Here is an 18,652-nt window from a genome sequence, read left to right as displayed (position 1 = left end):
CTTCTACCAACATCGAAGAGAACTATTACAACATTGTTATAATCATTTTCTGTCGTATATCAGGTCATTATTCATGCATTATTACTTAATGGGGTCTCTTACAGTGAGTTAGAACAATTAGCGGGTCTCTTCTGAGTCTTTCCTCTCTGGAGGTATTGAAGAAGATCACCGGCCATGACTTTAGGGAATGGTGGGTCACCTACAAAGTGGAGGAATAAATTATGAATTATGGTGTGTATACAAGATAAACATTATCATAATGAGATACATATTTTTCAATTTGTGATGGTTACAGCAGTTCAATAGACCAGTAATGATGCATTATGTATTTAGGAAAGCATTTACCTAGTGTCACTATTTCATGGAGCAGGATCCCAAAAGACCAGCTGGAAAAAAGGATGGTCGGAGAGTTCATTGTTGAAGTAAAACAAAAATCACATGTATTTTTGATAATTTGTGTAATGGATATGTCCAATCAGGTTGGCGACTTACACGTCACTGCTTTGACTGACAGGTCTCCTTGCCAATACTTCTGGAGCCTGCCACTTCCTCATCTCAACGTTCTGCAGCTCTCCTGGAGTTCCTGCTTGTGTTTTCTTACAGTATGCTGGACCCAATCCCCACAGTTTAGCCGTTAGGTCTAGACCAACCAGCACGCTCCGAGCTCCAACGTTGCCATGGATACACCTCTGACCGTGCAGGTATTCCTGAATACACAATTAGAGAGGATGTTGTGTTTTAATATGGCTATGTGACATTCAAGCGTATGAAAGCCATTCATACAGACGAATCAAGTAGGTATGGCCAGGAGTTTTTTCTAAACACAGGTAAAATTCTTGGCCCCTACCAACAGGTTCAAATCAAATGATCATTTACATCAGCAGTTGTCACCGTGCTTATACAGTTCTGAGTAAGAATGATGTAATCATCCGATTGACATTTTATAACATACGCACTCAACTTGAACTATCATTTTTAATTGTAGACAAAATGACAGAGATGGATGGATCACTTGATGTGTGGGAAGGAGAGCGAGAGGGAGAGACCAACCAGAGCAGAAGCCACTTGTCCTCCCATGGTGAAGATGCGCTGCTCTGTCATATCGCACGGGGACTCCACACTCGTGTCCTGCCAAGAAAGAGCACTGTGAGTTTCCACTCACACTATCACTAAGGATCATGCCCATATTCACTGTAGTCTACATGAGTTACAGAGTGTTTGCTCAGCCTCTTGAGACCCACATACAACTAGAACTTTCAGGCAAACTGACGACAATTTACGTAAAAGTTGTGCGGGCAGATCTCTAGTTTGGGCCGTTTCCTAACATATCAGGGTAGTGTTCAGTATACTCCAGTCCGTAGCAAAACATTTTGGTGAAACAATCATCTCTCTGGATAAGTTCAAGCCGGCTACCTCTCCATTTCACTCTGTTTAAATCAGTGTTCTCCCTACTGAACACCCCCAGATATTTGGTAACTTACAGTAGGAATACCCACAGAGATAGATAGAGGACTCATCGTGGATTTAAGCCGTTTTAGCATGGATATTGCTATTGAGGGCTTCTATCATGCTTCGCCCATTTTCAAGTAGTAAATTGGGTGGGGATTCCTATGGGTTGCAGCCTCAATGATGCTGCCCATGTCACAGACGCTATAATGGCACAGATATAACGATGAGTCCTCTATCTAACTCTATGGGAGTGCCATACCTGTCGACACCTCCATAGGAACCCCAGCAGGTCCCTGTGCACCAGTTCCTCCATCACGGTGATGAGGGGGGTACGTAGGGAGACCACACCCATCAGACCAGGCAAAAAGGGGTGGGGCCCCAGCTCAGACAGGAAGGAGGCAAAGCCCAGGAAGGATTGCCGCTCGCTGTCATCGGCTTTTTCTGGGGTGAGAAAAGGTACACGTTGAGATTAACTACATTGCAGTCGGACTGCGTAGAATCACTGATCTACAAATCCCCTTACATCCAAATAACTACTCCTTATACTATCAAGATTAGAGATTCTACACCTTGCCTTGCTTAAACTGATCTTAAACTGTTGTATGTTTTTGTCCTTTATCTGGCAGTAGGCTACTCATGGGAAAGTTAGTCCATTTTGTTATGGGTTGGACTAGGTCTTTTGATTTGAATATCGAGTTAAAGATCACAAGATTCCATAGTAACACAAAGACAAGACAACATTCCCAAGATTTCAGGTTTTATACTCTTATAAGCCTCAAGGTCTTACAATGCACTGAGTGTCAGTCTCTGGAATGGAGCGTCGATTTTACCATTCCAATGAATACCAAAGCGTGTTACCTTTAAGTGTCCTTAGAACCACGTTTCTGTTGTCCATCCTTGCCCTGTAGAGGGTGACAGAGTCGTCCGGTTTGACGGGGAAGGAGAGGGGCAGCGGAGTGACCAGGTTGAAAGAGCCATGCTGTCTCTCTTTGGGCGTCTCCGGTACGGCAGACAACGTGGCAAGGGCGTCACGCCGGGTCGGAGTGCTCATAGGTAACTCCTCATGCTCCAGAGGGTTCAGCTCAGGAGGAGCTGCGGGTAATGAGATGGGTATTGCACATATATCAAATCAAGTACTACTGAAGTCGTTTTTTGGGGTATCTGTACTTTACTATTTATATTTTTTCAACTTTTATTTTACTTCACTACATTCCTAAAGAAAATAAGGTACTTTTTACTCCATACATTTTCCCCGACACCCAAAAGTAACAGGAAAGTGGTCCAATTCACACACTCAACAGAAAATCCCTACTGCCTCTGATCTGGTGGACTCACAAAACACACATGCTTCGTTTGTAAATGATGTCTGAGTGTTGGAGTGTGCCCCTGGCTATCCGTAAATAAATTAAAAACAAGAAAATGGTGCCGTCTGGTTTGCTTAATCTAAGGATTTTTTAAAATTATTTATACTTTTACTTTTGATACCTAAGTATATTTTAGCAATTACATGCACTTTCAATACTTAAGTACAGCATATTTCAAACCAAAGACTTTCAGACTTTTACTCAAGCAGTATTTTACTGGGTGACTTTCACTTTTACTTGTGTCATTTTCTATTAAGGTATCTTTACTTTTACTCAAGTATGACAATTGGGTACTTTTCCCACCACTGCATAGAAGAGACCTGGAGATGCAACTCATGCATTACAAAACAAACATCAGTTTCTGCCAATGCAGGCTTTTTAAAGTAGATATATACACCATATGCCAGTAGATGCATATATGGCAGGAGTTTGTCTAGTTTTGGAAAACATTTACGTTAAATGTTTGAAATGAACCATATGGCAATCATTGTGCTTAAGCAATTGACCAAGCATGTGTTTTACACAGTTTGTAAATGCTTACTGTACTGTAATTCTAGTACAGAGTTAGTTTTGGATATCTCAGACCTTGGAGCATTGTAACCCACTGGGCACAAACTTGTGCTTCAGTGTTTCAATGTAAGTTGTCAAAGTACTGTGATGTGGAATCTGACTTGAAAATGAACTGGATTTGAAAAAAGTTACTGTTGTTTTGAGGAAAGACATTTCAACCACAGGATTAGGTCATGATTGTAACCAATTTTCAACATAGACAATCCTACAATGTGTTGAATTTGTACATTTGAAACAATGTCAGATCTTCAACGTTATATCCACTATCAGAATTTTAAAAAACAATAGACTGGGCGGGCACGTCCTACTGGAGAGTTGATTTACAACCATTCATTTGGTCTCCCATCCAGGGTTTTAACCAAGCCCAGTTTGTATGTTTGTCACAGTCTCCTATCAATGTGCTATTGTGAGACTGATTATTGAGAGACCTCTTCGTAACTAAATATATTCACTGTTGCGATTGAAGTCATTCCAAAGGGTAGTTTTAACAGAGCAAATGAAATGTCATCAACAGCTATTGTTTCAATTCAACCCAGGGTTCAACAAAACATAGACAATACATATAGGACTAAGGTTTCAAGCTTTGGTTGAATTCAAATGCAACCTTTAAGTTAATCATTAATATGTTGGATTCGCGTCTCTATCTCAACCTAAAAATCAAGGTTAAAAATTGTGCATTTCAAGTTTGATTAGATTTAGTCATATTCTTTAACTTTGGTTGAGATGGAGACCCAACATATCAATCATTCATTGGTAGACAAACTGGATATTGAATTGTGTTTGGTTGTCAACGCAACCAAATATCAATATTTGAAGGAGATCTTCTTGCTTGAATAGTTCCATCTGTGCCACTGACTTGATCAGCCTTTAGTCACAGTTTGTCTACAAATTAATAATTGATATGTTGGATTCATGTCTCCGTCTCAACCAAAAATACAAGTTAAAGAATAGAATAGGAAATTACACAAAATTAAACTTTAAATACACTTTAAATAAAGTTTGATGTGACTTAGTTATATTCTTCAATTTTGATTCTTGGTTGAGTGGTAGACGTTAATGCAATATATCAACTATTAAAGTCAGACTAAGTCAGTGGCACAAAAGATACATCTCCTTCAAATGTGGATATTTGGTTGTGTGGACAACCAAACTTTTGCAATACAGTAAATAGCCAATTAACTTGTCGACAAAGTTAACAAATTATATGTTGGATTTAGGTCTTCAACTAAACCAAAAAAGTTAAAGAACAGGATTATGCCAGTGGCTCAGATGAACCTATCCAAGCATTAGATATCCTTTAAATGTTGATATTTGACTGTACTGTGTCACGCCCTGGTCTTAGTATTTTGTGTTTTCTTTATTAATTTGGTCAGGCCAGGGTGTGACGTGGGTTTTGTATGTGGTGTGTTTTGTCTTGGGGTTTTTGTTAGGTATTGGGTTTGTAGTATAGTAGGGGTATCTAGCATAGTCTATGGCTGTCTGGAGTGGTTCTCAATCAGACAGGTGTTTTTCGTTGTCTCTGATTGGGAACCATATTTAGGCAGCCATATTCTTTGAGTGTTTCGTGGGTGATTGTCCCTGTCTTTGTTGTCACCAAATAGGCTGTGTAGATTGTCGCACATTTATTGTTTTGTTAGTTTATTCATGTATAGTTTTTCTTCATTAAAATACCATGAACAACCACGCTGCATTTCGGTCCGACTCTACTTCACCTAAAGAAAACCGTTACAGAATCACCCACCACAACAGGACCAAGCGGCGTGGTGACAGGCAGCGGCAGCAGGAGCAGCGAAAGAAGGAATTGACATGGGAAGACGTTTTGGACGGCAAGGGTTGTTACACTTGGGAGGAGATACTGGCTGGAAGAGATCGCCTCCCATGGGAACAGGTGGAGGCACTTAGGAGAGCAGAGGCAGCTGGAGAGAGGAGTCGGCGATACGAGGGAACACGGTTGGCAAGGAAGCCCGGGAGTCAGCCCCAAAAATGTCTTGGGGGGGGGGGGGGCTCACAGGGAGTATGGCTACGCCAGGTAGGATACCTGTGCAAACTTCCTGTGCTTACCGGGGGGCTAGAGAGACCGGGCAGGCACCGTGTTATGCTGTGGTGTGCACGGTGTCTCCAGTGCGGGTGCATAGCCCGGTGCGGTACATACCAGCTCCGCGTATCGGCCGGGCTAGAGTAAGCATCGAGCCAAATGTCATGAAGCCGGCTCTACGCATCTGGTCTCCAGCTGCCAGTCTGCAAGGAGCTGCCAGTCTGCAAGGAGCTGCCAGAGCTGCCAGAGCTGCCAGTCTGCAGGATGCCGCCAGGGCTGCCAGTCTGCAAGGAGCCGCCAGTCTGCAAGAAGCAGCCAGGGCCGCCAGTCAGCATGGAGCAGCCAGGGCCGCCAGTCAGCATGGAGCAGCCAGGGCCGCCAGTCAGCATGGAGCAGCCAGGGCCGCCAGTCAGCATGGAGCAGCCAGGGCCGGCAGTCAGCATGGAGCAGCCAGGGCCGGCAGTCAGCATGGAGCAGCCAGGGCCGCCAGTCAGCATGGAGCAGCCAGGGCCGCCAGTCAGCATGGAGCAGCCAGGGCCGCCAGTCAGCATGGAGCAGCCAGGGCCGCCAGTCAGCATGGAGCAGCCAGAGCAGCCAGTCAGCATGGAGCAGCCAGGGCCGCCAGTCAGCATGGAGCAGCCAGTCAGCATGGAGCAGCCAGAGCAGCCAGTCAGCATGGAGCAGCCAGAGCAGCCAGTCAGCATGGAGCAGCCAGGGCCGCCAGTCAGCATGGAGCAGCCAGTCAGTATGGAGCAGCCAGAGCAGCCAGTCAGCATGGAGCAGCCAGAGCAGCCAGTCAGCATGGAGCAGCCAGAGCAGCCAGTCAGCATGGAGCAGCCAGAGCAGCCAGTCAGCATGGAGCAGCCAGAGCAGCCAGTCAGCATGGAGCAGCCAGTCAGCATGGAGCAGCCAGAGCAGCCAGTCAGCATGGAGCAGCCAGAGCAGCCAGTCAGCATGGAGCAGCCAGAGCAGCCAGTCAGCCAGGATCTGCCAGAGCCAACTACCTGCCCGAGCTTCCCCTCGGTGCCGAGCTTCCCCTCAGTGCCGAGCTTCCCCTCGGTGCCGAGCTTCCCCTCGGTGCCGAGCTTCCCCTCGGTGCCGAGCTTCCCCTCGGTGCCGAGCTTCCCCTCGGTGCCGAGCTTCCCCTCGGTCCCGAGCTTCCCCTCGGTCCCGAGCTTCCCCTCGGTCCCGAGCTTCCCCTCGGTCCCGAGCTTCCCCTCGGTCCCGAGCTTCCCCTCGGTCCCGAGCTTCCCCTCGGTCCCGAGCTTCCCCTCAGTCCAGTGGGGCCCTTGGTGTGGACTTCTAGGCCAAGGTCGGCGGCGAGGATCGCCTATCTAAGGACGCAAGGCAAAGGGACTAAGACTTTGTTGGAATGGGGTCCACGTCCCGCGCCGGAGCCGCCACCATGGACAGACGCCCACCCCTCCCCTATGGGTTTAGTTGTGCGGTCGGGAGTCCGCACCTTGGGGGGGGGGGGGGGTTCTGTCACGCCCTGGTCTTAGTATTTTGTGTTTTCTTTATTAATTTGGTCAGGCCAGGGTGTGACGTGGGTTTTGTATGTGGTGTGTTTTGTCTTGGGGTTTTTGTTAGGTATTGGGTTTGTAGTATAGTAGGGGTATCTAGCATAGTCTATGGCTGTCTGGAGTGGTTCTCAATCAGACAGGTGTTTTTTGTTGTCTCTGATTGGGAACCATATTTAGGCAGCCATATTCTTTGAGTGTTTCGTGGGTGATTGTTCCTGTCTTTGTGTTTGTTGTCACCAGATAGGCTGTTTAGGTTTTCGCACATTTATTGTTTTGTTAGTTTATTCATGTATAGTTTTTCTTCATTAAAATACCATGAACAACCACGCTGCATTTTGGTCCGACTCTACTTCACCTAAAGAAGACCGTTACACACTATCTACCAAACACAAGTCAATATTACTTTTGTAAAACACTAAATAGCCTAAAGTTAAGGCTATTGTACAAACTAATGTAACAGTATTTATTCAACCCTAAAATGAGTAATGCATCCATGGCCACATTTTGAGGTTAGCCTCTTGTAACTACACGGAGTATACCACACGTTAGGAACTCCTTCCTAATATTGAGTTAGCATGCAAAGGTCGCAGGTCTGTGGAGATCTTTACAATTGCTATAATAATCTGTACAGAATCTCGAACAGCGTGTATCACTTGCACTATATACTTTTAATGTAAACTCAACTGCACAGTAATGACATTAAATTGTATAATTACAAAATATCTGACATTGTATTTTATTGGTTGTGCTTTTAGATGGTTGAAAGCATAGTGATAACACATTGGGAATTCAACAAACTTCTTGCTTTCTTTTTGAGTGAGTGAATAAAGGCTGAAATCTCATTGATCAACGTCCCAACCAAATATTACCCTCATTTCCACATTGAAATGATGTGGTTTGCCCAGTGGGAAGCTAGGCAGCAACAGCACATGGTCTGGGGAGAATGTCGGCTTCTATATGACAATTTGAAAAGGGTGAGAAAAAAATATTCAGGGGAGGGTCCTAATCAGACAAACAACTCTCCCAACAAATCACTAGTTTAGGTAGGCAGGGATTAAAATGCAGGCGGGTACTGTGCTCATCTTTAGCTAGGGCAGTAATGCGACCGCTGACGCGCTTCCCCTTTCCGACTCGTCCTCTCTGTCCCAACTGACAACACAACTTGTAAAGATGTGTTAAGCTGGAGCATTGACACGTTGCCATTTGTCTAGAGAGACTTGCACATAGTGGTAAGATACTTGTGCTGGCTCATCAGTCAAGCTCATTGGCATTACCTTGATGTGCACACCAACTTACCCTCAATGCCCTGTGTGTTCCGTCTGGTACTTTTCCTCTGTGTGTGTCTGCTTGCCGTGCTGGTGCTGTGTGGTCGGGCTAGGGTTACTGTGGGTCGTCTGCGGTTTTCCTTTCCAGTGCAGTACCTCAGCAGGAGAACGATTAGCAGACTGACCAGGAAGCTTGCCAGGAGCAGGACGGGCACGATGATCACTTCCTGTTCATACACTGTGATCTCTGAGAGAGACAGAGACAGAGAGAGAGACAGAGAGAGAGAGAGACTAAACTCTGGTGCCCAAACACTAGGTATGCCCTGGAGCTGTTGTCATAGGGCAGACTTGGGTCCCCCAGCCACATTATAATTCACAAAAACAACCTGATGAGCCAGGTAGACATTAGGTAGCAGAGCAACAGATCCAAACCCTACCTAATGTCTACCTGGCCCACCACTCCACCCTGGACCTGAACAGCCTTTTACGACCAGGTCCACCTCTACAAGGCAGCAATCCCAACTTTTGCCAGGACACTGAAGGACATCACCCTCAATCGCAAGACACAGCACCTCACACAGGAGCAACAGAACAACGGACACCTCACCCAGACCAGCGAGAAACCCTCCCAGACCTGCAAGACTCCCTCCCGAAGGACTTGCACACAGAAAACCCACGCCAAGAGGACCTACACCCAGACCACTTCCTCACCAGCCACACCTCAACCAGCTGAGACCACCCCAAACAATCTCTGGCCACACCCTATATAGGCCCCGCCCATTTCGGACCTATGCTCACACTGACTGTAATGGTCCGGTCCTAAACCGGAAACAACATTACACACTATGGAACATAAAGCTGAAAATAAAACAAAGAAAAAAAGAACAGAGAAAAATGTCCTCATGTGTACTACCTATATACTCCCATTAGAAAACTAGTCTGTGGTGACCTAAATGCCAGAACTGGACAAGAACCTGACACGCTCAGCACACAGGGGGACAAACACCTACCTGGAGCCAACAGTATTCCCTTCCAAATATGCCCCCCTAGACATAACTATGACAAAACAATGGGTCACACCTGCAGCCCTGTCGCACACTGGGTATGTACATGGTCAATGGTAGGCTTCGAGGAGACGTCTATGGTAGGTACACCTACAGCTCATCCCTTGGCAGTAGTACCTAAGATTACTTTATCACTGACCTCAACCCAGAGTCTCTCAGAGCATTCACAGTCAGCCCACTGACACACCTATCAGATCAGAGCAAAATCACAGTCTACCTGAATGGAGCAATAGTCAATCATGAGGCATCAAAGCCAAAGGAACTGCACAATATTAAGAAATGCTATAGATGGAAGGAAAGTAGTGCATAAATCTACCAAAAATCAATTAGACAACAACACATTCAATCCCTTTTAGACAACTTCCTGGACTAAACTGTTCACTGTAATAGTCAAGGTGTAAACCTGGCAGTAGAAAGCCTAAGCAGTATATTTGACCTTTCAGCTTCCCTATCGAATCTAAAAATGTCAGGCAGACAACCTAAGAAAATTAACAACAATGACAAATGATTTGATGAGGAATGCAAAAACCTAAGAAAGAAATTGAAAAACCAATCCAACCAAAAACATAGAGAACCAGAAAACCTGAGTCTATAACTTCACTATGGTGAATCACTAAAACAATACAGAAATACACTACGGAAAAAGAAGGAACAGCATGTCAGAAATCAGCTCAAGGTGTGTGGATAAACCATTTCTCTAATATTTTTGGCTCTATAACAAAGAACAAACAGCAAAAACATATACATGATCAATTACACATTTTAGAATCAGATATTAAAGACTACCAGAACCCACTGGATTCCCCAATTACATTGAATTAACTAAAATACAAACCCTCCAACCCAAAAACGCCTGTGGTGTTGATGGTATCCTACATGAAATTATAAAATATACAAACCACAAATTCCAATTGGCTATACTTAGTCTTTAACATCACCCTCAGCTCTGGCATCTTCCCCAATATTTGGAACCAAGAACTGATAACCTCAATCCACAAAAATTGAGACAAATTTGACCCCAATAACCTCTGTGGGATATGCGTCAACAGCAACCTTGGGAAAATCCTCTGCATTATCATTAACATCAGACTTGTACATTTCCTTTGTGAAAACAATGCACAATAGACAAACAAATAAACCAAAACAAAGTCAAAATCTTATCATGCTTTGTTGACTTCAAACAAAGCTTTTGACTCTGGTATGAGGGTCTGCCATACAAATTGATGGAAAGTGGTGCTGGGTGAAAACATACAACAATATAAAATCCATGTACACAAAACAACAAGTGTGCGGTTAAAATTGGCAAAAAACACACATTTCTTTCCACAGGGCTGGGGGGTGAGACAGGGATACAACTTAAGCCCCACCCTCTTCAACATATATATCAACAAATTGGTGAGGGCACTAAAATAGTCTGCAGCACCCGGCCTCACCCTACTCGAATCAGAAGTCAAATGTCTACTGTTTGCTGATGATCTGGTGCTTTGGTCCCCAACCAAGGACGGCCTACAGCAGCACCTAGACCTTCTGCACAGATTCTGTCAGACCTGGGCCCTGACAGTAAATCTCAGTAAGACAAAAATAATGGTTTTCCAAAAAAGGTCCAGTTGCCAGGACCACAAATACAAATTCCATCCAAACACTGTTGCCCTAGAGCACACAAAACACGCCACAGGTAACTTCCACAAAGCTGTGAACGGTCTGAGAGACAAGGCAAGAAGGGCCTTCTATGCCATCAAATGGAACATAACATTTGACATACCAATTGGATCTGGCTAAAAAAATACTTGAATCAGTTATCGAAGCCGATGTGAGGTCTGGGTCCGTCTGGGGTCCGCTCACCAACCAAGAATTCACAAAATGGGACAAACACCAAATTGAGACTCTGCATGCAGAATTCTGCGAAAATATCCTCTGTGTAAAATGTAAAACACCAATAATGCATGCACAGCAGAATTAGGTTGATACCCGCTAATTATCAAAATTCAGAAAAGAGACTTTCAATTCTACAACCATCTAAAGGCAGTGATTCCCAAAACGTCCATAATAAAGCCATCACCTGCAGAGAGAAGAGAACCCTAATCAATCTGGTCCTGGGGCTCTGTTCACAAACACAAACAGACCCCACAGAGCCCCAGGACAGCAACACAATTAAACCCAACCAAATCATGAGAAAACTAAATGATAATTACCTGACACATTGGAAAGAAATATTAAAAAACAGAGCAAACTAGAATGCTATTTGGCCCTAAACAGTGAGTACACAGTGGCAGAACACCTGACCACTGTGACTGACCCAAAATTAAGGAAATCTCTATGTATGTACAGACTCGGTGAGCATAGCCTTGCTATTGAGAAAGGCAGACCTGGCTCTCAAGAGAAGACCGGCTATGTGCACACTGCCCACAAAATGAGGTGGAAACTGAGCTGCACTTTCTAACATCCTGCCAAATGTATGACCATATTAGAGACTAATATTTCCCTCAGATTACACAGACACACAAAGAATTTGAAAATACAATTTTGATAAATTGCCATATCTATTTGGTGGAATACCAGAGTGTGCCATCACAGCAGCAAGATTTGTGACCTTTTGCCACAAGAAAATGGCAGCCAGTGAAGAACAAACACCATTGTAAACACAACCTATATTTACGTTTATTTATTTCCCTTTTGCACTTTAACTATTTGCATGTCATTACAACACTGTATATACAGTACATAATATGACATTTGAAATGCCATATTTCAATTTGGAACATTTGTAAATGTAATGTTTACAGTTATTTTTTAATTGTTTATTATCTACAGTGCCTTGCGAAAGTATTCGGCCCCCTTGAACTTTGCGACCTTTTGCCACATTTCAGGCTTCAAACATAAAGATATAAAACTGTATTTTTTTGTGAAGAATCAACAACAAGTGGGACACAATCATGAAGTGGAATGACATTTATTGGATATTTCAAACTTTTTTAACAAATCAAAAACTGAAAAATTGGGCGTGCAAAATTATTCAGCCCCTTTACTTTCAGTGCAGCAAACTCTCTCCAGAAGTTCAGTGAGGATCTCTGAATGATCCAATGTTGACCGAAATGACTAATGATGATAAATACAATCCACCTGTGTGTAATCAAGTCTCCGTATAAATGCACCTGCACTGTGATAGTCTCAGAGGTCCGTTAAAAGCGCAGAGAGCATCATGAAGAACAAGGAACACACCAGGCAGGTCCGAGATACTATTGTGAAGAAGTTTAAAGCCGGATTTGGATACAAAAAGATTTCCCAAGCTTTAAACATCCCAAGGAGCACTGTGCAAGCGATAATATTGAAATGGAAGGAGTATCAGACCACTGCAAATCTACCAAGACTTGGCCGTCCCTCTAAACTTTCAGCTCATACAAGGAGAAGACTGATCAGAGATGCAGCCAAGAGGCCCATGATCACTCTGGATGAACTGCAGAGATCTACATCTGAGGTGGGAGACTCTGTCCATAGGACAACAATCAGTCGTATATTGCACAAATCTGGCCTTTATGGAAGAGTGGCAAGAAGAAAGCCATTTCTTAAAGATATCCATAAAAAGTGTTGTTTAAAGTTTGCCACAAGCCACCTGGGAGACACACCAAACATGTGAAAGAAGGTGCTCTGGTCAGATGAAACCAAAATTGAACTTTTTGGCAACAATGCAAAACGTTATGTTTGGCGTAAAAGCAACACAGCTGAACACACCATCCCCACTGTCAAACATGGTGGTGGCAGCATCATGGTTTGGGCCTGCTTTTCTTCAGCAGGGACAGGGAAGATGGCTAAAATTGATGGGAAGATGGATGGAGCCAAATACAGGACCATTCTGGAAGAAAACCTGATGGAGTCTGCAAAAGACCTGAGACTGGGACGGAGATTTGTCTTCCAACAAGACAATGATCCAAAACATAAAGCAAACTCTACAATGGAATGGTTCAAAAATAAACATATCCAGGTGTTAGAATGGCCAAGTCAAAGTCCAGACCTGAATCCAATCGAGAATCTGTGGAAAGAACTGAAAACTGCTGTTCACAAATGCTCTCCATCCAACCTCACTGAGCTCGAGCTGTTTTGCAAGGAGGAATGGGAAAAAATGTCAGTCTCTCGATGTGCAAAACTGATAGAGACATACCCCAAGCGACTTACAGCTGTAATCGCAGCAAAAGGTGGCGCTACAAAGTATTAACTTAAGGGGGCTGAATAATTTTGCACGCCCAATTTTTCTGTTTTTGATTTGTTTAAAAAAGTTTGAAATATCCAATAAATGTCGTTCCACTTCATGATTGTGTCCCACTTGTTGTTGATTCTTCACAAAAAAATACTGTTTTATATCTTTATGTTTGAAGCCTGAAATGTGGCAAAAGGTCGCAAAGTTCAAGGGGGCCGAATACTTTCGCAAGGCACTGTATATGGTAGAGACATGGGGTTTGGACTGCTGTTTTTCTGATTGAATGGACATATTTGTATAAACCTTGAATAAATGCACTGTATTTACACTCCTTTCATTTAAAGGTCCAATGCAGCCGTTTTTATCTCAATTTCAAATCATTTCTGGGTAACAATTAAGTACCTTACTGTGATTGTTGTCAATAAAAATGTAAAAAATAAATAAAAAGCTTCTTAGCAAAGAGACATTTCTTAAGCAAGAATTTTGCTATGACTGTTTGGGAGTGGTCTGAGAGGGGAGGGAAAACATTGAAAACTAGCTATTTTTATTTATTTATCCGTTATTTTACCAGGTAAGTTGACTGAGAACACGTTCTCATTTGCAGCAACGACCTGGGGAATGCTTACAGGGGAGAGGAGGGGGATGAATGAGCCAATTGTAAACTGGGGATTATTAGGTGACTGTGATGGTTTGAGGGCCAGATTGGGAATTTAGCCAGGACACCAGGGTTAACACCCCTACTCTTACAATAAGTGCCATGGGATCTTTAATGACCTCAGAGAGTCAGGACACCCGTTTAACATCCCATCCGAAAGACGGCACCCTACACAGGGCAGTGTCCCCAATCACTACTCTGGGGCATTCGGATATATTTTTTTAGACCAGAGGAAAGAGTGCCTCCTACTGGCCCTCCAACACCACTTCCAGCAGCATCTGGTCTCCCATCCAGGAACTGACCAGGACCAACCCTGCTTAGCTTCAGAAGCAGTGGATTGCAGGGTGGTATGCTGTTGGCAGAGAAATGTGGAACTCTGATTGGTCTATTAACTAATTTACCGCTTGGTGATGTTACCAGGCAGGCCAAAACTCCATCCCCAAAAAAACGGTCTGCCGATCTTTTCAAACAGGTCTTACACTAAAAGGGTATTCTCATAATTTTATTACAACCTCATAGTCTGGAAATATATTCAAATATATTCAAAACACAGGAAAATCACATGACTGCACTGGGCCTTTAAGTGCTCCTTAAATAGCATACTGAAAAAGGTGTGGGTGGTGGTGCAGTATGCTTGCACCACACCTTGATTGTTTGGCTAAGTCAAGCTGCTCTGTGCCGTACAACGTCACTAGAATGTTGAAAGCCAATTGATAAGAATGGAACAATCTGGTTTTGATTCCTTTTCAGGTGATCCATGATGCATCATCAATCAGCTGCTCTTGTTCCTTTTAGAAGCTTCTGGGGAGTCTGAACTCTCTTTCTCCTAGCCTCCCCTGCTCTGCGGCTGGCATTGCGGCTGACAATGCGGGGGACAATGTGGCTGACCCTGTTCTGCTCCCAGCCTGTCTTATGTGCCTGGTGGATCTGAGTACTGTGACAGCAAACACAACACACGTCTCTTATCTTTGTATAATGGACCAGAAAAGGTTGTATTGTATAGCATTGTATTAGGACACGCAGCGGAAACAAAATGAGTGTTTCTCACCGGACAAGTCTAGGTCTTTTTCCCCCCCCTGCGTTTGGTGCCCACTAAAACCAGCCCCCTCCTAACTATGTTTTCACATGTATCTATATTTATTTCACAGTTCCGCTGCTTTCTATGCTATGTATCCAAGGTGTTTTCTAGACGTTTGAAGTGGCTTTATTGTGTTGGTTGCAACACCTTTGTTACAGCTCTGTTTGGTAAAGGTTAGGCAAGGGAACAACCGTCTCCACCCAGAGAGATAGCCATATTTATCAAATGTATTTACTGTGATGGTGATCATGTGTAAGCACAAATACAATCTCAGCAATTGGATAACCAGTTTGTGACAGAATGTTACGTCGCACTTTTTACACTGATGGGAAGAATCGCAAAAAACTCACCTCACCAGAAATATATCAGTGGACAGCTAACTGTCACATGGTTAAACCTTTCCTTGCAATTTCCGTAATATTGTCTATCGATTTCTAAAGAGTCCAAATGTATGGAGTGTTTTCAATCAATGCCTTTGGCTTGGAGTCCCAACAGCTTGCGTACATGCAGTGAGATGTAGAAGGGGAAGGACAAGGGGACACGGGAGAAAACGAGAGAGGAGTGGAGAGAGGAGTGTAGAGAGGAGTGTAGAGAGGAGTGTAGAGAGGAGTGTAGAGAGGAGTGTAGAGAGGAGTGTAGAGAGGAGTGGAGAGAGGAGTGGAGAGAGGAGTGTAGAGAGGAGTGGAGAGAGGAGTGGAGAGAGGAGTGTAGAGAGGAGTGTTGAGAGGAGTGGACGAGAGGAGTGGAGAGAGGAGTGGAGAGAGGAGCGCTTACCACAGATGGTGTTCCCCGGTTGACACTGATTATCGGCATCAGAGTAGGATGACATCCTGAGGAGGAACACACACACGGATATATCATCATTAGATTACCATCGGTCAGCAGCCTCATAAAGCCTTCGGCTGTAATGACACATGGCATGGAGTGTCCAACACCACTGTCACACAAGACACATGTAAGAATGTCTGTTAGCTCCATCTAGGCTAATCAATGGCTGCTTCAGAGAACGGAAAAAGACTGTACAGTTTGTATACTTGACAAACTATTTCCATTTCGCTCCATGTTGCATGTCTTGCACCCCCCCCCCCCCCCCCCCATTGATAACAATGACAATGCGAGTATTTTTAACATGTTTTTGTTATGCTGTGTACGTATGTTTTTGACTGCTAGTATCTCTTATCGTATCATCTCAATATTGTTGAATGCAGAGCTTAGATTAACCCTAGATTAACCCTAGTAACTATGGTATCTGGGTAGATCTGATAGTGTCTGAATGGTTAGGCAACTTAAGGTGCAGTAGCGTGACAATGACTATAGTACAATCACACAATGACTGCATAAGGAGGCAATATTGATAGCTCAGCAAGGGGCGTCCAGTATGACACCAACTTGGCAAGCTTAGAGCGTTGACCCACGCTTGGTATTTGGGATGTGTGTCCTAAAGACGTTAAAACCCTAGATGGGTTGGGCGTGCCGGTGCGTTGGTACCGCAGCATTGTTTGCCCAATAGGCCTGGCCCATCTGGGCACAGTACAATATGTCACACTCAACTTCACAATTTAGAGGCCTCATTATCAAACAAAGTCTGACTTTTATTGTTAAGTCTCGGATGACACCGCTATTTGAAGTTGTTTTGATATGATTTGGGCATGATTTGTTTGGAAAATGCTAAGACAGACGGGCTGGCTTACTGGCTGAGTAGTATTCAGTGAAAGTGGACAGGATATCACTATTGAAATGAAGTTGGCAGGGTCAGGGCAGGTCAATGTGAGAAGTAATTACTAGGGGCTAGACAGTAGGAAGAGACTGTGTTGTGTCTGAAATTGCACCCTACTCCTTCTGCAGTGGACAACTTTTGACCAGGGTTCCCACTACATAGTGGACAGGCTGCCATTTCAGACTCAGCCCCCGTTTTCATTTTATCACCACAGAGATAAAACAACAACGGGTTGTATTGAGCAATTAGAGGCCCAGTCACAGCTCTCTGGACGTTTGTTTTTCAAATGGAACTACAATTTGAATCAACTTGAGAGGGCAGAGAGTGGGCCATGGTAAATGTTCAAAATGGCAAAAGGGATCAAATACACCTCGAGAACCAGATCAGTTACGCAGGTTGTGTTGTTTATATATTCATATTTAGGATTTGAATACTATAATCACATCCTTAGAAACAGATTGGCACCCATGCTATGTCCATCTTACCTTACTTTAACACATTTAAGTCATTTAGCAGATGCTCTTATCCAGAGCGACTTACAGGAGCAATTAGGGTTAAGTGCCTTGCTCAAAGGCACATCAGCAGATTTATCAGCTAGTCTGCTCAGGGATTCAAACCAGCAACTTTTCGGTTACTGGCCCAAACGCTCTTAACTGCTAGGCAACCTGCATGTCTACATAAACACAACCAAAATCAATCACAACCTGTCTAAATAAAAGATTATTCAAACTCTACACGTTGAAAGTCACCTGTTCCCCTCTCATCCACGGGATCCTATTTCATAATCGATCGTGAAACTCGATCGTGAAACTTTGGGTGTGTTTTGTCACCTACTTCCGTCACTGTTCTCAGGTAACAATAATGAGTCACGGTCACAGCACACTCCTCCACTTAGTGTTGTTAGGAAGCTCATTCGGACAGCATTTCTGCGTTTTCCCTCCCTCACCTCTTTCCAAGTCTGTTTGTGTCACTCAACCAGTCTGGCTGCATTGCTCTTTGACATGCATTTCTCACACACAACATGACACACACATACACACCCCGCACATGATACTAAACATGGAACTTTTAGGATATTTCCCCTTGTATTTTAACCAACAATGTATTCTACCCTTTATTTGAACCAAAACTGTACATTTTATTCACTCATTTTATTGTGTCAACTTACGTGGCATGCTCCCTGTGTAAGGCTGAGTCTCAATGATGTGTAATGGTATTAGGTCCTCAGCATCCAAAGCTTCTGTAGTGCCCCTCCTCACGAGAAGCAGTACTAGAATCACACTTTTGATATTAACGATCGTCTACCACCCTCCATTGTATTATAACCCCAGCGTGTGACAATCGGCCTCTCCCACTTTCCCAACTTCTCTATCTGTCAATCTCTCCCTTCTGTTGCGTCTCTTTCCTTGTGTCTGCTTTGTCACTCTCCCAGGTTAGCCCTGCCCTCTCCTGCACCTTTTCCTCCTCACCCTTATCACCTGCTCACGGTGAGTTCTGTTTTGGGCTTTTAGTGTGTCCCTTATTGTGTAAAGTGCTACAGCGTGTGGGTTTGCGGTGCCCTCACAACTATCTCAAACTCATTTTGTCTCCTCCTTATCACCTGTCTCCATCAAAGGTCAAAGGTGTGGTCGATTCACAGTGCCTCCGCGTGGCTAGTCTTGAATGCCAACACCTCCCATCTCCATTACTTTTCCCAAAGTGAAACTGGTCTCTCCACTCCTATCAACAATCACAGGCACT

General features: G+C 44.0%; 1 protein-coding gene across 1 annotated transcript in view; it reads right to left on the bottom strand.

Annotated features, from left to right (window-relative positions):
- The window catches only part of LOC110489290 (tyrosine-protein kinase STYK1), a 24,113-nt gene extending 5,461 nt beyond the window's left edge, over window positions 1–18,652 (bottom strand). Inside the window, exons 1-9 of the mRNA XM_021561991.3 lie at window positions 18,081–18,652; window positions 15,970–16,025; window positions 8,238–8,453; window positions 2,308–2,541; window positions 1,709–1,890; window positions 1,051–1,128; window positions 493–707; window positions 346–386; window positions 103–199 (exon numbers count right to left, since the gene is read on the bottom strand). Coding sequence (XP_021417666.2) covers window positions 103–199; window positions 346–386; window positions 493–707; window positions 1,051–1,128; window positions 1,709–1,890; window positions 2,308–2,541; window positions 8,238–8,453; window positions 15,970–16,024 — 1,118 coding nt within the window. The 5' untranslated portion in view covers window position 16,025; window positions 18,081–18,652. The remainder of the gene's footprint in view (window positions 1–102; window positions 200–345; window positions 387–492; window positions 708–1,050; window positions 1,129–1,708; window positions 1,891–2,307; window positions 2,542–8,237; window positions 8,454–15,969; window positions 16,026–18,080) is intronic.

This window comes from Oncorhynchus mykiss, chromosome 30, assembly GCF_057628025.1.
Source record: "Oncorhynchus mykiss isolate SJ-2025 chromosome 30, ASM5762802v1, whole genome shotgun sequence".
Lineage (NCBI taxonomy): Eukaryota > Metazoa > Chordata > Actinopteri > Salmoniformes > Salmonidae > Oncorhynchus > Oncorhynchus mykiss.
Note: the sequence above shows the minus strand (reverse complement) of the source record. Positions and strands in the feature narration are given on the sequence as shown.